Source organism: Mustelus asterias, chromosome 19 (assembly GCF_964213995.1).
Source record: "Mustelus asterias chromosome 19, sMusAst1.hap1.1, whole genome shotgun sequence".
Taxonomy (NCBI): domain Eukaryota; kingdom Metazoa; phylum Chordata; class Chondrichthyes; order Carcharhiniformes; family Triakidae; genus Mustelus; species Mustelus asterias.
Window position 1 is genome coordinate 39,771,093 of NC_135819.1, and position 19,285 is coordinate 39,790,377.

Sequence of the window (19,285 nt, forward strand, 5' to 3'; positions counted from 1 at the left end):
GAGATGTGCAGGGGAAGTTTTTAAAAACAGTGGTGGGTGCCTGGAACACACTGCCAGAAGCGGTAGTGGAAGCAAGCACATTAGCAACATTTAAGAGGCATCTAGATGGGTACATGAATAGGGAGGGAATAGAGGGTTGTGGACTGAATAAGGGCAGAAAGTTTCTTTTAGTTTAGTTAAGGCATCATGACTGGTATGGGCTTGGAGGGTTGAAGGACCTGTTCCTGTACTTTTCTTTGTTCTTTCCTTGTTCATTCAAAGTTTCTTATCCACATCTAGGACATTAATACTCTAGCACTTCCTCCTGTTCAACATAGAGTCAGGTTACTTTAGAGGAGAAAAGCCCATATTGTTCAACAAATCTCATGTTAATTCTACTATAACTGACTATGTGGGATCAGATAACTCAATAGGTGTCCAGGTTAATCTGATTCCTTCTCTGCTTTATCAACAGATGATTGTCAAGTTTGGCTGCTTTGGTAACCAATTTGGAAAGATTTGTGTAGGGGTTGTTTTAATCTAATTCACCAGAACGGATACATGCAGCATTAGGTGGAACTTTGGTTTAATGCATCTGCCTTGTGTTATTCTTCACTGAATTCAATGGAGAGTAAAGCTGGGCTAAGTTTACAACTAGGATTGCACACTACCCAATTAGTTTCCCCAAAAGATGGGCTCGGATAAAATGGATGCAGAAATATTCCCCGTTTCAGAAGAAAAAGTTAAATAGCTAGTGACGCACCCAATTTGCACTTCAATAGTTCTGGCTAATCAGGTGGCTTGAAGTAGAATTCTCAGACTCGAATGAATATGCACTAGTTACTGATCATTTTTTTTAGTCAAGGGGATGTTCCCTACAGGAAAATTAGGTTATACATCAACATGGGCAGTGTAAAATTTTAAACCTACTGTATCACAAACCAAAATGAGAAAATAAATTGTAATACCTTTCTTGAAAACTCTCCTGCAATATCTGTAGCTGGGCAGGTTTCTCGAATGAGTAGTTCCAATGTTCCTCCAAGTCCACAGCACTTCAGCTAAAATAAAATAATTTTCTCAGAAACAGTTTCGCAAGATTATAGAAAACAGCTTCAGGGTACATAATGAATAGAAGTAGTCAACATATCAAGTTAAACATTTTCAACTACAACAAAGAACAACAAAGAACAAAACAGCACAGGAACAGGCCCTTCGGCCCTCCAAGCCCGCGCCGCACCCCGGTCCAGGATTGAATCCTGAATCCAGGATCCCCGCCCAATTTTCCAGCCTATCTACATACCAATATCCTATCCACCGAGCTGTCCCTCACAGCTACGATGCTTTGTTCATTACAATCTATTAACTCACCCCCACCCCCCCATTCCAGACCATGTGATCTCCAGGGAGAGGCGAAAACCCAGAGTGAAAAACCCCAGGGCCAATATGGGGGAAAAAAAATCTGGGAAATTCCTCTCCGACCCCCTGAGGCGATCGAAACGAGTCCAGGAGATCACAATGGCCCTGATCGGAAAATGCTTCCCAACCCTAGTCATTTCCACTTCCACGAACACCATATGAATTCCCTGCCCCTGAGACAGGTTCCCAACTATCCGCAGTCTCGCTCTGTACTGGCACCAGCAAGATGATCATAGATTGAAGCCTTGAAACGAGAAACCAGGAACAATTAGCCCACGCCGCTCCCTGGTCCAAACTAGACCACTCTAATTCACAACAAGTTCTAATTTTTGGAAAACTAATACCATTTTATGTATCATTTAAGAAAACCAAAGCTGCATCCAAACAGCATGTCTGATATTCATATAGTGCTGTTACACATAGTGGAACTCCTTCCCCAGCCACGCTATCTTGACCCAGTGACCAAGAATGAACAACAGTACTTCATAGTCAGAATGATGAGAGACTTGGATGGTGGTGGTGGAGGGAGTGAATGTTTGTGGATGGGGTACCAATCTAGCCATTTGCTTTGTCCTGGATGGTGTTAAGCTTCGAGTGTTGCCAGAGCTGCACTCACCCAGGAAGTGGAGCGTGTCCCATCACACTCCTGACTTGGCCTTGTGGATGGTGGACTGGCTTTGGGGAGTCAGCAGTGGAGGTACTCACCACAGAATTCCTAGCCTCTGAACTGCTCTCGTAGCCACAGCATCCATAGGACTAATCCAGTTGAGTTTATGGTCAATGGTAGCCCCCAGGATGTAGAGAGCCATCAACAATGTTGTGCTTCAACAACTTCAGGTTTTATTAGCAGCACGGTAGCACAGTGGTTAGCACTGCTCCTTCACAGCTCCAGGGACCTGGGTTCGATTCCCGGCTTGGGTCACTGTCTGTGTGGAGTTTGCAAATTCTCCTCGTGTCTACGTGGGTTTCCTCTGGGTGCTCTGGTTTCCTCCCACAGTCCAAAGATGTGCGGGTTAGGTTGATTAGCCATGCTAAAATTGCCCCTTAGTGTCCTGGGATGCATAGGTTAGAGGGATTAATGGGTAAATATGTAGAGATATGGGAGTAGGGCCTGGGTGGGATTGTAATCGGTGCAGACTCGATGGGCCAAATGGCCTCTTTCTGCACTGTAGGGTTTCCATGTTTCTTTCTTACCGTGTATATATTTTCAAATAGGATGGTGGAGATGAATTATTAAGGAGTTTTCAAAAGGTACTTGGGTTTACAAAGAAAGTCTGATTATCAAACTAACAAATAAGTGTCACTTGCTAATACTAACGTAGAAATAGTGGTGATTGCCAAGTCACTAGAATAGACATTTTTAAAAATTGGGGAACATTTAGACTACATTAGCACTGATGCAAATCCCCCTCCATCTCAACAGACCGAAAAAGAGAGCTTGAATTCAGGATTTAAATTGAGGTCGGAGTTTCATTGTACTTCAACCCAAAGCTAGTTGGGCCTCAACACCGCTGTAAGCCATACAAGTTGGCAGTTAGTGTGAAGGCAGCGTTATCTTAGACAGAAAATGAACCTGTGGTTGCACATTGAGTTGGTGAAAGTTATGACATTAAACACATTTCACTACAGAAGAACTTGAAAAGGTTTATAAACAAAACCGGATTTATCAAGAGATTAATAACTTACTCCTTCCTGTATTGCTTGTAGAGCTGCTTTCTTGCTCGGATCCTTAGAACTCAGATATTCGTTATACGTAGACATATAGAAACCCTCCACATCTTCAGTAACCTGCAGGATTACTTCATATTTTAATTTATCTATTCAAAGTAAAACTAGAGAGATTGAGGTCAAAAGGTGCAACAAGTTAAAAGTTACCTCCTGAATTATACAGTAGCATTAAAAAAAGTCTCACTATTACAAACTTAGGATAATTTAATCAAAGCCCCCCCAAAAAAAGGAGAAATTTAAAGAGTTCAGTACCTATGATATCATTTTGACAGATGCTGCCTGATCCCAACGTGTTTTTTTTGGTTCAGGTTTCCAACATCGCAATATTTTGATTTTTAAAACCAAGTTTCATTAAGTGTTTTCCTTGATTGGTATCAGACAAAACAACATCATTGACGATAAAAGAAAAGATCTTTCTACAGTCCCTCAACTCACTACTTGTCTCCTGGCATAGTCTGAGGCAGTGAAGTGTGGAGGAAGATCTCTTAATAATCTGGCACCAACTAGTTCAAATTACTTTCTCGGTTCCTTTTGGGACTTTGAATGAATCCAAATACTCTGTGCATTACTTCAATCCAATGAAAATGATTAGTTCCATTTTCTCAGTATGTCAGCGTCATTAGCAAGGCCAGCATTTGTTGCCCGTTCCTAACTGCCCTTGAACTGAGTGGCAGTTAAGCGTCAACCACATTGTGGAGGATCTGGAGTCACATGTAGGCCAGAGCAGCTAAGGATAGCAGATTTCCTTCTCTAAAAGCCAGGATGGGTTTTCACAACAATCAATGGTTTCACGACCATTAGACTTGTAATTTCCAGATTTTTTTATTGAATTCAAATTTCACCATCTGCTGTGGTGGGATTCAAAGCCAGAATTTTACAGCCGTATCCTAGGTCTCGGGATTACTAGTCCAATGACAATACTATGACGCCACCACATCTCTGATCATTTTAAACTTGGTACAGTATAGTTAGGGGAATAGATGCTATTCTCTACAGCAGTGATTAGAAATCCCAAAGATTTGTGTGGGGGTACATACCTTTATGTTTGATGGCCTTGCATAATATGACTATAATTTGTAAATTAAGTATCTCATTTTAGTTGTCACAAAACTGCTTTATAAGAATTCCAGACCACCATTGGAACTTAAAATTGAAAAGAAAATGTATGAAGGATATTAGAATTTCTCCAAGTGTATCCCCCACATGTTTATGTGCAGACACTGCAGTGTACCAGGGAGTACAGTTACCCAGATACTTTATTTCATGAGACAGTCACACCTTTCAGGTTAAGCGTTACTTCAGGAGGTGCTTGTTGTCAAGGGCAGGGGGCGTGACTGACAATCAGGCATTTTTGGGGATGCTGGATGTAGTAGTGATGGCGATCCTTGACTTGACTAACATGAACAAGGTACCTCCGTGAATGAGAGCAAGGACTTCCAAGAGGATGGACAAACTGACCATAGTACATTGGTGCAGAACGCAGTGGGGGGGAACAGTGGTATTCTGAAGTACAGACTTGCAGACCACAAAAAGGTACAAAATAAAGAATGTGGTTGACTTTCAAAATGTCCTCGGGGATGGGCAACAAATGTTGGCCCAGCCAGTGCGGCCACATCCCATGAACAAATGAATTAAAAATAACTGTGAAAAAGTATTTACGCTCAGGCTGCTAGAATAGATTTGACTGTTAAATTGCCCAGACTGCTAAAAGATGTAATCAGAAGTGATCCTGTTCCAACTGGGAATATGAACACAGAACAGGAGTGTAAAGGAATGTGGCAGTGTCAGGAGATATTAAACGGAATAGGTTTCTGCAGCCATGATTGGGATCCCAAAGGTTGTCAACAATCAATAGCACAGGTAGAAATTAACAGGTTTGATCTAATACCCTTTATGGATATCTAGTTGTAAAGTGAACTAAATATTCCAGGATACTGAATTTATGGAATAAAGTGACAAAATGGAAAATGAGATAGCCTGATTTAAAAAATGATAAAGACAATAGAAAGGATTTTAGCTCCAAAAAGGTCAAGAAACAAAATTGTTTGGATACATCGGCAAGTGGTAGAAAACATTTCAGAGTTACTGATGGGTCCCCTAACAGTGGTCATAGTGTAGGGCAGAGTATAATTCAGGAAATTAGAGGGGCATTTAACCAGGGCAATACAGTAATCATGGGGGACTTGAATCTACATAGGCTGGATTAGCCAAATTTGTAGTAAGCATAGAAAACAAAAGATAGTTCTCTAGATCAGAATGTTGAGGAACCAAGAGGGAACAGACTACTTTAAATCTATTATTGTACAATGAGGAACAAAGGGGCCTCCAGGGAAATGTGGCCGTAACAGTCTAGATTTTTTACACAGAGTTTGAAAGTGATTTGATGAATCTGAAACTAAGGTTCTATATTTAAACAAAACAAACTCTTATCTGAGGGGCAAATTGTTCAAGGTAGATTAATACATGACAGCAGACAACCCATAGTTAGCATTGAAGAAAAAAAAATTCCTTTAAAGCAAAGAACATCCACAGAAAATGTGGTCCAACAATGGCTAACAAGAGATTAAATTATGAAGTCAAAGGTTATAATGTGGCCAAAAGTAATAGGAAGCCTGAGGACTTGGGAAGATGTTAGAATTCAGCAAGAAATTGATACGGAGAGAGAAAATCCATAAAAATACAGCAAGCTTTCCAGGTTGCCAATTTTTATTTAATGGATCTGGAGAGAGATACAGGAACAGAAAAATGTTGGAAAGAACAAAATGATTAAGGGGGAAACTTTATGCGCTGAGTTATACATCGGGCTCCCATTTCTGGTTCCAAATTCAATGCAGATTAATGGTGTGAAGTTTCTTCTGTGTTAACAATGAATTCCAAAATAGTAACATTAGATAATCTCTTTCCAGTTCCTAATTATGGGCCAGCCACCCAATCTCAGCAATTTAGCAATCTCATTCAGAGGGTTTGATGATTGGTGTGGGAATAGAAATATAGCACATGGCCAGATAGGTATGGCAAATATCATTGGGGTAGAGTTTTACTACATCTCACCTGGGAGTGATTGGGGACAATGGATGGCTGAAATATTGTGTTTGTTGAATTTTTACTCCATTCTTATAGTTACAAAGTCAATGCAGAGGATCGAGCAAGCCCAAATCCATCTCCTTGCTTGTTCCAAAAACCAAATTCAAATTGAATCCAATTCATGATCCCCAAAAGAGAGACAAGATCCAAGCTGACATGACAAGGCATTGCAACTCACCCTGGGCTTGATTTTAGCCAAAAGGCCACAAAGCGCACGTCTGCCAGGTGATCATTTTCACCACTACAGGTAAATTCCACAGAATATCCAATTGATCAACAAAATAAGCTATCAAGACTGTTTTAAAGCAGAAACTCCTACATACCTTGTCCTTGTTCAGAAAGCCCCATATTCCAGCTGCGATTTCAACTGCGAATATGACCAGGAGAAACAAGAAGAACTGAAAAAAGAAATGATAATTACACACAAAGTCAATACTTGCAGAAGGACACAGACTTTAATTCTATTTCCAATTATGTATTTTTATTATAACTAGCATCTCAAGGCACACAACTGCACCAATGTAAAGTAAATGGCACCGCAATTCAGAATCAGATCGTGACCAGGCAGCAGTGGAGTGAGGCTCTCTGAAGGAGGTTCTCTTTAAGACCATAAGACCACAAGACATAGGAGCAGAATTAGGCCACTCGGCCCATCAAGCCTGCTCTGCCATTCAATCATGGCTGATATGATTCTCATCCTCCTGCCTTTTCCCCATAACCACTGATCCCCTTAATCAAGAACCTATCTCTGTCTTAAAGACACTCAATGACCTAGTCTCCACAGCCTTCTGCAGCAAAGAGTTCCACAGATTCACCATGCTCTGGCTGAAGAAATTCCTCCTCATTTGTTTTGAACGATTGTCCCTTTAGCCTCAGTAGTACATCCCTGCTCTTGTATTCTAGTCCTCTTGACATGAATGCTAACATTGCATTTGCCTTCCTAACTGTCGACTCAACCTGCAAGTTAACCTTGAGAATCTTGAACAATGACTCCCAAGTCCCTGTGTTTAATTTCCTAAGCATTTTTCCATTTAGAAAATAATCTATGCCTCCCTTCCTCTTTCCAAAGTGCATAACCTCAAACTTTTCCACATTTTATTCCATCTGCCACTTCTTTGCCCACTCCCCTAACCTGTCCAAGTCCTTCTGCAGCCCCCCGCTTCCTCAATACCACCTGTCCCTCTGCATATCTTTGTATCATCTGCAAACTAAGCAACAGTGCCTTCAGTTCCTTCCTCCAAATCGTTAATGTATATTGTGAAATGTTGTGGTCCCAGCACTGACCCGAGGCGCATCACTAATCACCAGCTGCCATCCTGAAAAAGACCCCTTTATCCCCACTTGCTGCCTTCTGACAGTCAGCCAATCCTCTATCCATGCCAGGATCTCGCCCTTCACACCATGGGCTCTTAACTTATTTAACAGTCTCCTATACGGCACCTAGTCAAAAACCTTCTGGAAATCTAAATAAATCACGTCCACTGGTTCTCCTTTATCTAACTTCCTGGTTACCTCCTCAAATAACTCTCAGATTTGTCAGACATGATCTCCCCTTGACAAAGCCGTGCTGATTCAGTCCTATTTTATCATGCACTTCCAAGTACTCTGCGATCTCACCTTTAATAACGGACTCCAAAATCTTGCCAATGACTGAAGTCAGGCTAACCGGCCTATAATTTCCCGTCTGCTACCTCCCTCCCTTCTTAAACAGCGGTGTTACATTAGCTACTTTCCAGTCCTCTGGTACCCTCCCTGCCTCCAATGATTGCTGAAAGATCACCACCAATACCTCCACGATTTCCTCAGCTATCTCTTTTAGAACCCTGGAGTGTAGTCCATCCAGGCCAGTGATTTATCCACCTTCAGACCCTTCAGTTTCCCCAGAATCTTCTTAGTGATGGCCACTGCACTCCTGTGCCCCAATTCTCCTGGAGCTCTGGCATCCAACTGGTGTCTTCCACCGTGAAGACTGTTGCAAAGTAACTATTCAGTTCCTCTGCCATTGTTTTGTTTCCTATTATTACTTCTCCAGTGGTCCAATGGCTATTTTTGTCTCTCCTAACCTTTTATATATTGAAAAAAACTCTTCCTATCTTCTTTTATATTACTAGCTAGCTTACACTCATTTCATCTTCTCCCCCCCTTACTGCTTTTTTAGTTGTCCTCTGCTCACTTTTAAAGGCTTCCCACTAATCCTTGCCACTTTGTATGCTTTGTTTTTTTTGCTTTTATGCTGTCTTTGACTTCCTTTGTCAGCTATGGATGCTTGTTCTCCCCTTAGCATGTTTCCTCCTCCTTGGGATGAATTTCTGTTGTGCCTCCCGAATAACTCTAGCCATTGCTGCTCCTGTCTTCCCTGCGAGGCTCCCTTTCCAATCAACTCTAGCCAGCTCTTCCCTCATGTCTTTGTAATTACCTTTATTTAATTGCAATACCATTACATCCGATTCCAGCTTCTCCCTCTCAAACTGCAGGGCAAATTCTACCATTGTGGTCATTGCTCCCTAAGGGTTCCTTCAACTTAAGTTCCCCAATCAGGCCTCACTTCACAGACCTGGTCACAACTTAACACTCTAAACCAAGTCACTGCAACACTGAACTTGTAATGAGAGTGTAGGATTACTCTGGACTTTCATCACAAATACATTTTATAGCAGCCAGAAACCTTAGCAAATAAGAGCAATTGCATTTTACTGGAGAAAAAAATCCTGACTCGAAACTAAACATGAAGTTCAATTTTTAAAAGATCTGCGCACTGGAGTCAAAATAACCCCTCCAGATATTTCTCATCTTGTACATTTCATTAAAAGAATCCAGAAGGGCATCAGTCTTTACAAAGTTTCCTATGTACTTGGTTTAAACAATTTCCTACCATAACTTTTAGGCAAGCTCGTCAAAACAACTTTCATTGGCTTAGGCAAATTTATGGGAATCACAAAACAGAATCAAATAGATAGCCATTCAGGGACGGAGATGCAAAAGAGGGAGGAAGAATGCCAGTAAAGGAGCAGCTTCACTGGCCTGAACACAAGCTTTCAATTAACAGTAGCAGAAAACATAAGCTCTCCCCTTTATTAAATACTTGCTATTTAAATATTATTAAATGCTGTTGGAAGTTCCCATCCAATTAATTCCCAACCAACTTCCAGCTGAAATCACACTGAACATATGCTGGACAGCTTACTTATTGATCTCCTAGGTAGAACATTGATACTTTAGTTGAAAGCTGGCCATAGAGTGTCCAATGGAGTTCTCTCTCCATTTACTCTCCCTAGTCAGTCACTTCTCAGAGCACAAGTGGGATGTTGTTCTTGCAGGCAACAGTAACTCACCAAGTGGACAGTTTCATCATTTGCAGCCACACAAACACATTGTAGGTCTACTCAACTGGGATGGCACCACACGAGTGCCAAGTCAGACCTTCAGGACAGTCTTTTGGGAGTTTAATAAAAAAAGAGTGAAAGCTCTTTTGATCCTACCTGATGCAAGATGTGTTAAACAATCTCTGACAAGCGTCAGAGCGAGCACGCACCCACCCCCACCCCCCCCCCCCCCCCTACACACATAATGCAAGGTCAAGTCGTGAAATGGACCGTGGGAAAAGAAGAAGTGATTCAGGAACACTAGATCCAATCAGTTGAATATTGAGTTTCTGGGAGGGTGGAAAGTTGAAATAGTGGTGCATAATACCACTTTGATAAAGTTCCCCATTAAGTTTCGAATTAAGCAGTTGAAGATTATGCTTGGTATTAGATTACAGTAGTTGGCAATTGATAAGCTGTATAATGTAGACTCTTGTGCCACATATTTTTTCATGCTGATGACAAAACAGACTAGGGACATGTAGCACTGGAAGATATTTACTGAAGCCCAGGTATTAGCACACAAGTCTTTATCCTCAGGGTCTGGCATCTAGTATAAATAGATTGCAGTGAGGTGCCAAAGGACTGCACCTCCAGTCAATGGGTATAGCATTAACTGTCCATGCCGGAATCAAGGGTGGCAATGTATCCATGTCTTATGAACAGATGTGCTGCTTGCAAGATGCTTTCAGTATCTGTGTGCTCTGAAAGAATTTGAATCCATGCTCAATTGTTGTCTAATAACCATCTGATTATCTACCTTGGCGGCAGTGAGTCTTTGGGGATGAAGTAGCTCTATGATGCACTAAAGAGGATATCTATGACAACTCTCTCCAAAACTGATCGATTCAATACCTGAACCAGCATGTCCACTGTATCCCAGGGAAATGTTGGATAAATGGTTAGCCTCCCTAATGGAACCCAGTAGGGTAGACTTAAGGAACAGGATTCATTCCCAAAAGACTGCAGATTATGCAACAGGTCAATTCCTTAACAGGTAGGTGTGGCTTTGAATGAATAAGTGGTGGAAAGCCTATTAATGATATGCTGATAGAGAACGTTTAAACTTCATTTGGACTTGAAGCATAGCAGGGAGCCTTAAAGTTTGATCCTGTCTAGCTATACATACTCCCTGTAGATAGTCAAGTGTATATCATGAAAATTGTATGTTCAGCATTAACAAAAAGAAATATAACTTCTAGATAACAGTTACTAGCTTAGTATCGAGACATGCGCATTAAAAAAATTTTTAAATGGTAAAAGGTATTGTTAACTTCTGTCATTTGATGTGAACTTTTATAAGAATGCTTTAAAGACCAACATCACAAGATCATTTATGCCATGTATTTCAACTTACACATCCAAGCATGCAAGTAGATTCCTGGATTGCACCACAGCATCCCAGGAAGCCAACAATCATCATCAGTGCACCAGCGCCAATCAGGATGTAGACACCTGTAAGGAAATGCATAAACCATGAATGTGTGCAAGTGCATGGAGACACCATTTCCAAATTCCCCACCCTGTCATATATTATCCCAACTTGGAGATTTATCACTATTCATGATCATTTGATAACATTCGTGAACTACCTAACAGCACCATAGACCATCTCCACTGCATAGACTACAGTAGTTTGAGGCTCATACTAACTTCAAGGAAAACTAGGGATTGGGTATTAAATGTTGGCCATGTTGGTGAAATCCAAATCCTGGGAGCTTTCTCCTTTAGAAATTTCACTAAAGTATTGAGATTACCCCAGTGCACGTTTACATCGTGCTCAGTACAACTCTGGTCAGGTTACAAAGCAACATTTCGAAATGTCCAGACAACCCATTAGAAAATTCTAACAGAGTTTCCCTTCCTTCTAACACAAACTAACCACTCGGGGAAATGACATTCTGTGCACACATCCAAGCAGCTGCCTCCAGATTTCCTTTGAGGCTGTTCCCTGTGCAACCTGCAATTGTGTAAAGCTGGAGTCAGCTGACTGTGCATCATGTGCGCACAGATACTGATCAGAAACCAACAGTTGCAGCTTGTTTTTTATCTATAGTTACAGCTCGCACATTAATCCTCAATGTAAATGCCAAAGAGGTGTTTCACTTGATCAATTCTTCTGCAGTTCTAAGAACTAATCTCACTACAAAAACCGCTTGAAAAATAAATCCATAAGATAAAATATTTTAACACATTCAGATATTCTAGAAAAGCTGAACTCTCCTTCTTGCAATAACATACAACTCTATCTGAAGCATATTTCAACACACTGAAAAACATTTTCTACAAAGTCATTCTTCATGACAAGGAACAGGAAAGACTAATGTACAAGATCTTTATCCTTAGCAGTTGCAAGTGATCCAGCCACTGCCAATAATAAATAAACTACGAGTCATCCAGATCATCAAGGTTAGGTCAGACCCACATAACCTTCAATTATAAAACATTTTTCTTACTTAAGAGACTGGACTGAAAGGAGAGAACAGATAAAGCAATTTCTGAAGCAGTACTCTAAGGGAAATCTTGAATGTGGGAACTCAGGATTTTCTATCCATTCAATTTATTTAAATAGATGGAACATCAAACGTCTATTCCTGCACGCAGCAAGTGCTGGTTTCAAGCATCGGCCATCTTGCAAATACTCAAGTGTTCTTTGGTGGGGGAGTGCATAGTGCATTCAGGCAAGCTTGCGAATCAGGTACATTTGCAAACATTTATACAGAAGGAAATTTAAAAACTGCACCTTTTTGGAACCCCTATATTCATGTGGTGGTTTTCCTGAAGCCAACAGTTTTGTGCATTATTTGGTTTCCAACTAGTCTTGTGCAGCAACAGCCTTATTTTGATTAATATTTACTTAGTCTGACATGCATTTCCCAAAAATTGTTGACATGCAAGAGACCATTTTGTTCGTCTTTTCATAAAAACCTACTGTGCTTCCCATTACGGCATTTCATTCTAATCTTTGCCCTCGACCCAGAAATTTGTTCCCAAGATGAAGTCACTCTATATGAAGTGCTTCCCATTATTCTCATTCCTTTTGCCAGTATGCATCTCCCTCAGTCTTTATCCTTCTATTTTCTATTCTTACTTTACTTATTTTAGATACCCATTCATTCACTGCCCGTCATGACTTCATTTTCCTTACAACTTCTGCCTCGGAGGAAATGGCTGTGGGGAAAGGTAAAAGAGATCTGCCTTGTGATCTTCCTTATCCCCTTCCAAGTTCCCATGTGTGTCAGTCACTGGACACAGCATTCAAAGTGAAACAGCTCTATTCAATTTCCAACATTCTAGATTTGTGCTCTACTGATTCAGTAATGTGGCTCAAGCATGCTTAGCTTAGGGCGACTCTGCAATGAATGGACACAATAGTGCCAGGTCAGGTCTCCAACAGAGTAGCAATTGGGTACGTGATTATCACAGCCCCTGACCGTTGTTTCCACTTTTACCTCATTTAAAGAGTTAGTAAGCTTGCAACATTAAGAAAGCCAATCATTGGATGCCCACTGTATGGTGTGGAACACAAAGGATGCAGATTCAGGGCTGGTGCCAGATCAGCCATGATTTTTTAATACTGGAGCAGTGGATTGGCCTACTCCTGCTCCTTGCTCATATGCTGTTGCAGAATTTGAAATATTTGGCAATATTTTAAATGGAAATTCATATCCTGCCGGTGATCTTCAATACAGTCCCACCAAAGGATTGTACTGTCACAGGGACATCTTTATATGCCCTCCTGACAATTTGAATGCAATCAATCTTTTGTTTATCGAAGGGTAAATAACTGAAGTATTACACAAGCCTGCCTTACTGAGATTCCAGGCAGCGAGAGCACAGACAAAGAGGCTAGGGAATTAGTGAGAACGGAGCAAACAACTTCTTTCACCAAGTCTGGTACCAAAAGCTGAAGCACAATTCTGCTGCAAGTGGATCCGAAAGGTCCTCATCATTACCCACTCTAGTCTTCTGCAATAAACAGAGCCGGGACCCAATGCTACTGAGCAGATAACAGTATCACTGAACAACTCCCCAGATAGCAAGTTCAGACAGATCAGGGAGAACAGACAAAAGGAAAACCTGACGGGGATCTTGCAACTCCAATCCGACTGTCAGCTTCCATTTCCAAGTATCAAACACTTCCATTAAGATAGAATGATTAATGACAGTGCAGCAGGTGACTACTCCATCCACTTTGACTCTGCCAACTTGCAGAACACTCCCCCTTGCTTATTCCCATAGCCCTATGAACATTTCCTATTCAAGTATTTGCACTATTTCTCTTTTGAAAAGAGATTTCAGAATATGCTCATACCACTTTGATCTCAGATCACAGCACACTCGTCTTGCCTCTGGTTGTTTTTCCACTTAACATCTGTGCTGACTCTGTTACTGGAGTTTGCTTATTTACTCAAAATCCTTCACTAGTTTGATGGCCTCCAAATCTCCTTTCCAATGCTTCATTCTGGTGCTCCCCAGCCCTATTAGTTTAAATCCTCCTCCAAAGTCATTGGTTCCAATCCTGTTGAGCTGCATCTTGTACATCCTGGTTCCTCCCTCCTCAAATTGGTTTAAATATCCCAGGAATCTGAAGCCACTCTCCTATACCATTCTGTCTCAATTATTTGTATATTGACCAGCATGTGACACTGAGTAAGCCACTTTGAGCACCTATTCTAACTTTTTTCGCGTCGTCTGTATGGCTGCAACCTTTATTTCACTCTAGTCATAGTTACCAATTTCTTCCCCCCACCCCACCCCCCCCCGGTGGTGATGTTATAACTATCTTTCTGCAGTAAGTTATACTACATATACGGCTCTGCAAAGAGGAAGAGGTTGAACTGGTGTCTAATGTACAACAAACCATTGGGAATGGGAACTGTCACAGTCCACTTTAAGCATGAGTATAGCGACCCATCTGAAATTATCGTGTACCAAAAATAGAGTGGGTTTCAAATGAATGACTGTAGTGCATTCAATTCTGAAAAACCTTGCTCGATAACAGACAAAAGCCTTTAATAAAGTTTAATTTTGTTAATTATTTACTGTTAGCTTACAGTCTAGTTATGGGCATTAGTTTATCAAAGTATGTCAACCCAATATGATTTTATGCCAAATTCTAGGACACTAGCTCATCACATGACTTGGTCTTAGCATGATCTGCACAACTGACCAAGGGAGAAAAACATATGGCCCTTAAGCCAGGTGATGCAAGATAAAGGTTGAAGAATTACTGGTATCAAACCATCCACCTCCCTAGCAATTAATTCTCATCACTTCCATTCAAAGATATGTAGCTCAAAGAAAACAGATGTTAACAACATTCAGTCTTACTCATTACATTAGTGCACAAAGAACAAAGAACAGTACAGCACAGGAAACAGGCCCTTCAAGCCTGTGCCGCTCCTTGGTCCAACTAGACCAATCATTTGTATCCCTCCATTCCCAGGCTGCTCATGTGACTTTCCAGGTAAGTCTTAAATGATGTCAGCGTGCCTGCCTCCACCACCCTACTTGGCAGCGCATTCCAGGCCCCCACCACCCTCTGTGTAAAAAACGTCCCTCTGATGTCTGAGTTATACTTCGCCCCTCTCACCTTGAGCCCGTGACCCCTCGTGATCGTCACCTCCGACCTGGGAAAAAGCTTCCCACTGTTCACCCTATCTATACCCTTCATAATCTTGTATACCTCTATTAGATCTCCCCTCATTCTCCGTCTTTCCAAGGAGAACAACCCCAGTCTACCCAATCTCTCCTCATAGCTAAGACCCTCCATACCAGGCAACATCCTGGTAAACCTTCTCTGCACTCTCTCCAATGCCTCCACGTCCTTCTGGTAGTGCGGCGACCAGAACTGGACGCAGTACTCCAAATGCGGCCTAACCAGCGTTCTATACAGCTGCATCATCAGACTCCAGCTTTTATACTCTATACCCCGTCCTATAAAGGCAAGCATACCATATGCCTTCTTCACCACCTGTGTTGCCACCTTCAAGGATTTGTGGACTTGCACACCTAGGTCCCTCTGTGTTTCTATACTCCTGATGACTCTGCCATTTATTGTATAACTCCTCCCTACATTATTTCTTCCAAAATGCATCACTTCGCATTTATCCGGATTAAATTCCATCTGCCACCTCTCCGCCCAATTTTCCAGCCTATCTATATCCTGCTGTATTGCCTGACAATGCTCTTCGCTATCCGCAATTCCAGCCATCTTCGTGTCATCCGCAAACTTGCTGATTACACCAGTTACACCTTCTTCCAAATCATTTATATATATATCACAAATAGCAGAGGTCCCAGTACAGAACCCTGCGGAACACCACTGGTCACAGACCTCCAGCCGGAAAAAGACCCTTCGACCACTACCTTCTGTCTCCTATGGCCAAGCCAGTTCTCCACCCATCTAGCCACTTCTCCTTGTATCCCATGAGCCTTAACCTTCTTAACCAACCTGCCATGTGGGACTTTGTCAAATGCCTTACTGAAATCCATATAGACGACATCCACAGCCCTTCCTTCATCAACCGTTTTTGTCACTTCCTCAAAAAACTCCACCAAATTTGTAAGGCACGACCTCCCTCTTACAAAACCATGCTGTCTGTCACTAATGAGATTGTTACGTTCTAAATGCACATACATCCTGTCTCTAAGAATCCTCTCCAACAACTTACCTACCACGGACGTCAAGCTCACCAGCCTATAATTTCCTGGGTTATCCCTGCTACCCTTCTTAAACAACGGGACCACATTCGCTATCCTCCAATCCTCAGGGACCTCACCCGTGTCCAAAGAAGCGATAAAGATTTCCGTCAGAGGCCCAGCAATTTCACCTCTCGTCTCCCTGAGCAGTCGAGGATAGATGCCATCAGGCCCTGGGGCTTTGTCAGTTTTAATGTTCCCTAAAAAACCTAACACTAGCCGTTTGACTTATGTTGAGAGGAAGTCACTCTCTTTCATGGTATGTTAACAATCTTAGATTTTGTTAAGTTTATAATTAAGCTATATTAATTAGCTTTGTGCAGTCCTTCCAAAATTTTAGTATGTATTAATTGAATGTTTGTTAGATTTGGCACAATCACTGTCAAGCACAGATTTTATCTAGACTGGGTTAATTTCTGCAACTTTGTAATGCCAGTTCTGTAAAGCTATCCTGTATTTTTAATTGATTTGTACCAAACATTAATTATTACAGCAAAACATACCATGGCAGACACATTGATGTGTGTTCATTTTAATGAAGTTCTACAGGATATGGGTGGCACAGTGGTTAGTACTGCTGCCTCACAGCACTAGGGACCTGGGTTCAATTCCGGCCTCGGGTCACTGTGTGGAGTCTGCAAGTTCTCCCGTGTCTGTGTCGGTTTCCTCCAGGTGCTCCGGTTTCCAAAAATGTGCAGATTAGGGCCAAGCTAAATTGCCCCTTTGTCAGGGGGATTAGTAGAATAAATATGTACGGTTACAGGGATAAGGCCTGGGTGGGATTGTGGTCGGTGCAGGCTTGACGGGTCTTCTGCACTGTAGGAATTCTATGATTCTATATACTGATATACCGATAGATCAATTTGACATCTGGACTGATGAATCCAGACATCACACGTGGTCTTATTGTAAATAAAACAGACATCAAAACCATTTTTCATTATATTCTATGCACACACCCTGTATTACTTTTAAACACCACCTGCTGTGTTAAAAGTAACAGTGCAAACTTTAATGAGGGAGTTAATCTTATGAGTAATTGACATCTTAAGAGGGTCAGTCAGGAGACAATGGGAAATGAAATTACATAACCATCACCCTCAAGAAACCAACCAGAAATTGATCATACACCACTTGGACCATAGAATCCCTACAGTGCAGGAGGAGGCTATTCAGCCCATTAAGTTTACACCAACTCTCCGAAAGTGCATTTTACCCCGTCTTATCCCCATAATCCTTGTGCATTTACCATGATCAATCCACCTAACCTGCACATCTTTGGACTTTGGGACGAAACCAAAGTAACTGGAGGAAATCCACACGGACACAGAAGAATGTGGTACGAGCATATTCCAAAATTTCTCTTCAAAAGAGAATAGTACAAATTCCGAACAGTCACCCAAGGCTGGGATTGAACCCGGGTCATTGGCACTGAGACAGCAGTGCTAACCACTGTACCAATCATGGATTGAATAAGCCAATTAGGAATTAGCCTTGCCTCATTTAGGCCAATCAGAATGATCACGCTGCGGTCTGTGGCTTAGAAAGCATTAATAAGCAGTAGCTTTCACCAAGCAAGATGCAACAATTTTGAAACTTAAGTTCATAGATTCCGCTTCCCTATGGACAGCAGACTCTATGAGAACAGAGACCGAGTGTCAACTTGCGCCTCATCCTGAATCAGAAAGCAAGAACCAGAATATACGAGCGAAGTCTTGCCCCATTTTTGCTAAGTATTGACCTACAACTTGTTAAAAATTTTCTGAGTATTGATCTACAACTTGTTAAAAGTTTTCTGAGTACTTCATCAAGTGTTTTCCTGTTGCCTAGATGGTTAATGCTCCAAATTCACACAATTAGAATTCAAGTTCAAATAGTACCTAGAACTTAGACCTTGTTACTGTGCCAGAACCAATTGAAAAGTATCATCGCCTTTCAAACAAATCTTTTGTCAAAGCGAATTCATACACTGTTACAATACAGGTGTAAAACTCAAACCACCCTGCACTAACGCAAGTAATAATCTACACAAAACTATCAGAATCCCTACAGTTCAGAAGGAGACCATTTGGCCCATCAAGTCTGCACTGACTTGTGGACAGAAGATCCCACCCATGCACTTTTCTGTAACCCCATGTACTTACCCCCGCTAATCCCCATAACCTACGCATCTTGGACACTTAAGGGGCAATTTAGCATGGCTAATCCATCTAACCGGACTGTGGGGAGGAAACCCACACAGACACGGGGAGAACATGCAAACTCTATGCAGTCATTTGGTTCACTAATGTCCTTTATGGAAGGAAATCTTCCACCTTACCCAGTCTGGCCTACATGTGACTCCAGAGCCACAGCAATGTGGTTGACTCTCAACTGCCCTCAGGCAACAAATGCCGGCCAGCCAGCGACACCCATGTCCCAAGAATGAATAAAAAAAGTCACCAAAGGCCAGAACTTAATCTTACCTATATAGAACCTAGAAGGATGGTCTTCAAGTTCAAATATGCTCTTGGTTTGTGGATCAAAACGGAGCCATAATCCAATTGCCAGGACTGCAGTTCCTGCAAGCTGAGACAGCAGAGAAACACAAGTGATTAGACTCATCAGACTTTCAGGAACAATTTCAATATTTTTACACATTTAGCCAATATTTTCCACTTCTGTACTTACTAACTTGTGATCATCCATTCATTCAAGTAGCTAATGTAGCACCACTATTTAAGGGAGGGAGGTAGGTGGTAGATGGGAAATTGTTGGACAGTTAGCCTGACTTCGGCCATTGGCAAGATTTTAGAGTCCTTATTAAAGATGAGATTGTAGAGTACTTGGAAGTGCATGATAAAATAGGACCGAGTCAGCACGGGTTTGTCGGGGGGGGGGGGGGGGGGGGTCATGTCTGACAAATCTGGTAGAGTTCTTTGAGATGGTAACAAGGAAGTTAGATAAAAGGAGAACCAATGGACGTGATTTATTTACATTTCCAAAAGGCCTTTGACAAGGTGTTGCATAGG

General features: G+C 41.7%; 1 protein-coding gene across 1 annotated transcript in view; it reads right to left on the reverse strand.

Moving 5' to 3' along the window:
• cd9a (CD9 molecule a) overlaps positions 1–19,285 on the reverse strand; it is a 44,667-nt gene that overhangs the window by 4,657 nt on the left and 20,725 nt on the right. Inside the window, exons 2-6 of the mRNA XM_078235371.1 lie at positions 18,740–18,842; positions 10,927–11,024; positions 6,531–6,605; positions 3,082–3,183; positions 948–1,037 (exon numbers count right to left, since the gene is read on the reverse strand). Coding sequence (XP_078091497.1) covers positions 948–1,037; positions 3,082–3,183; positions 6,531–6,605; positions 10,927–11,024; positions 18,740–18,842 — 468 coding nt within the window. The remainder of the gene's footprint in view (positions 1–947; positions 1,038–3,081; positions 3,184–6,530; positions 6,606–10,926; positions 11,025–18,739; positions 18,843–19,285) is intronic.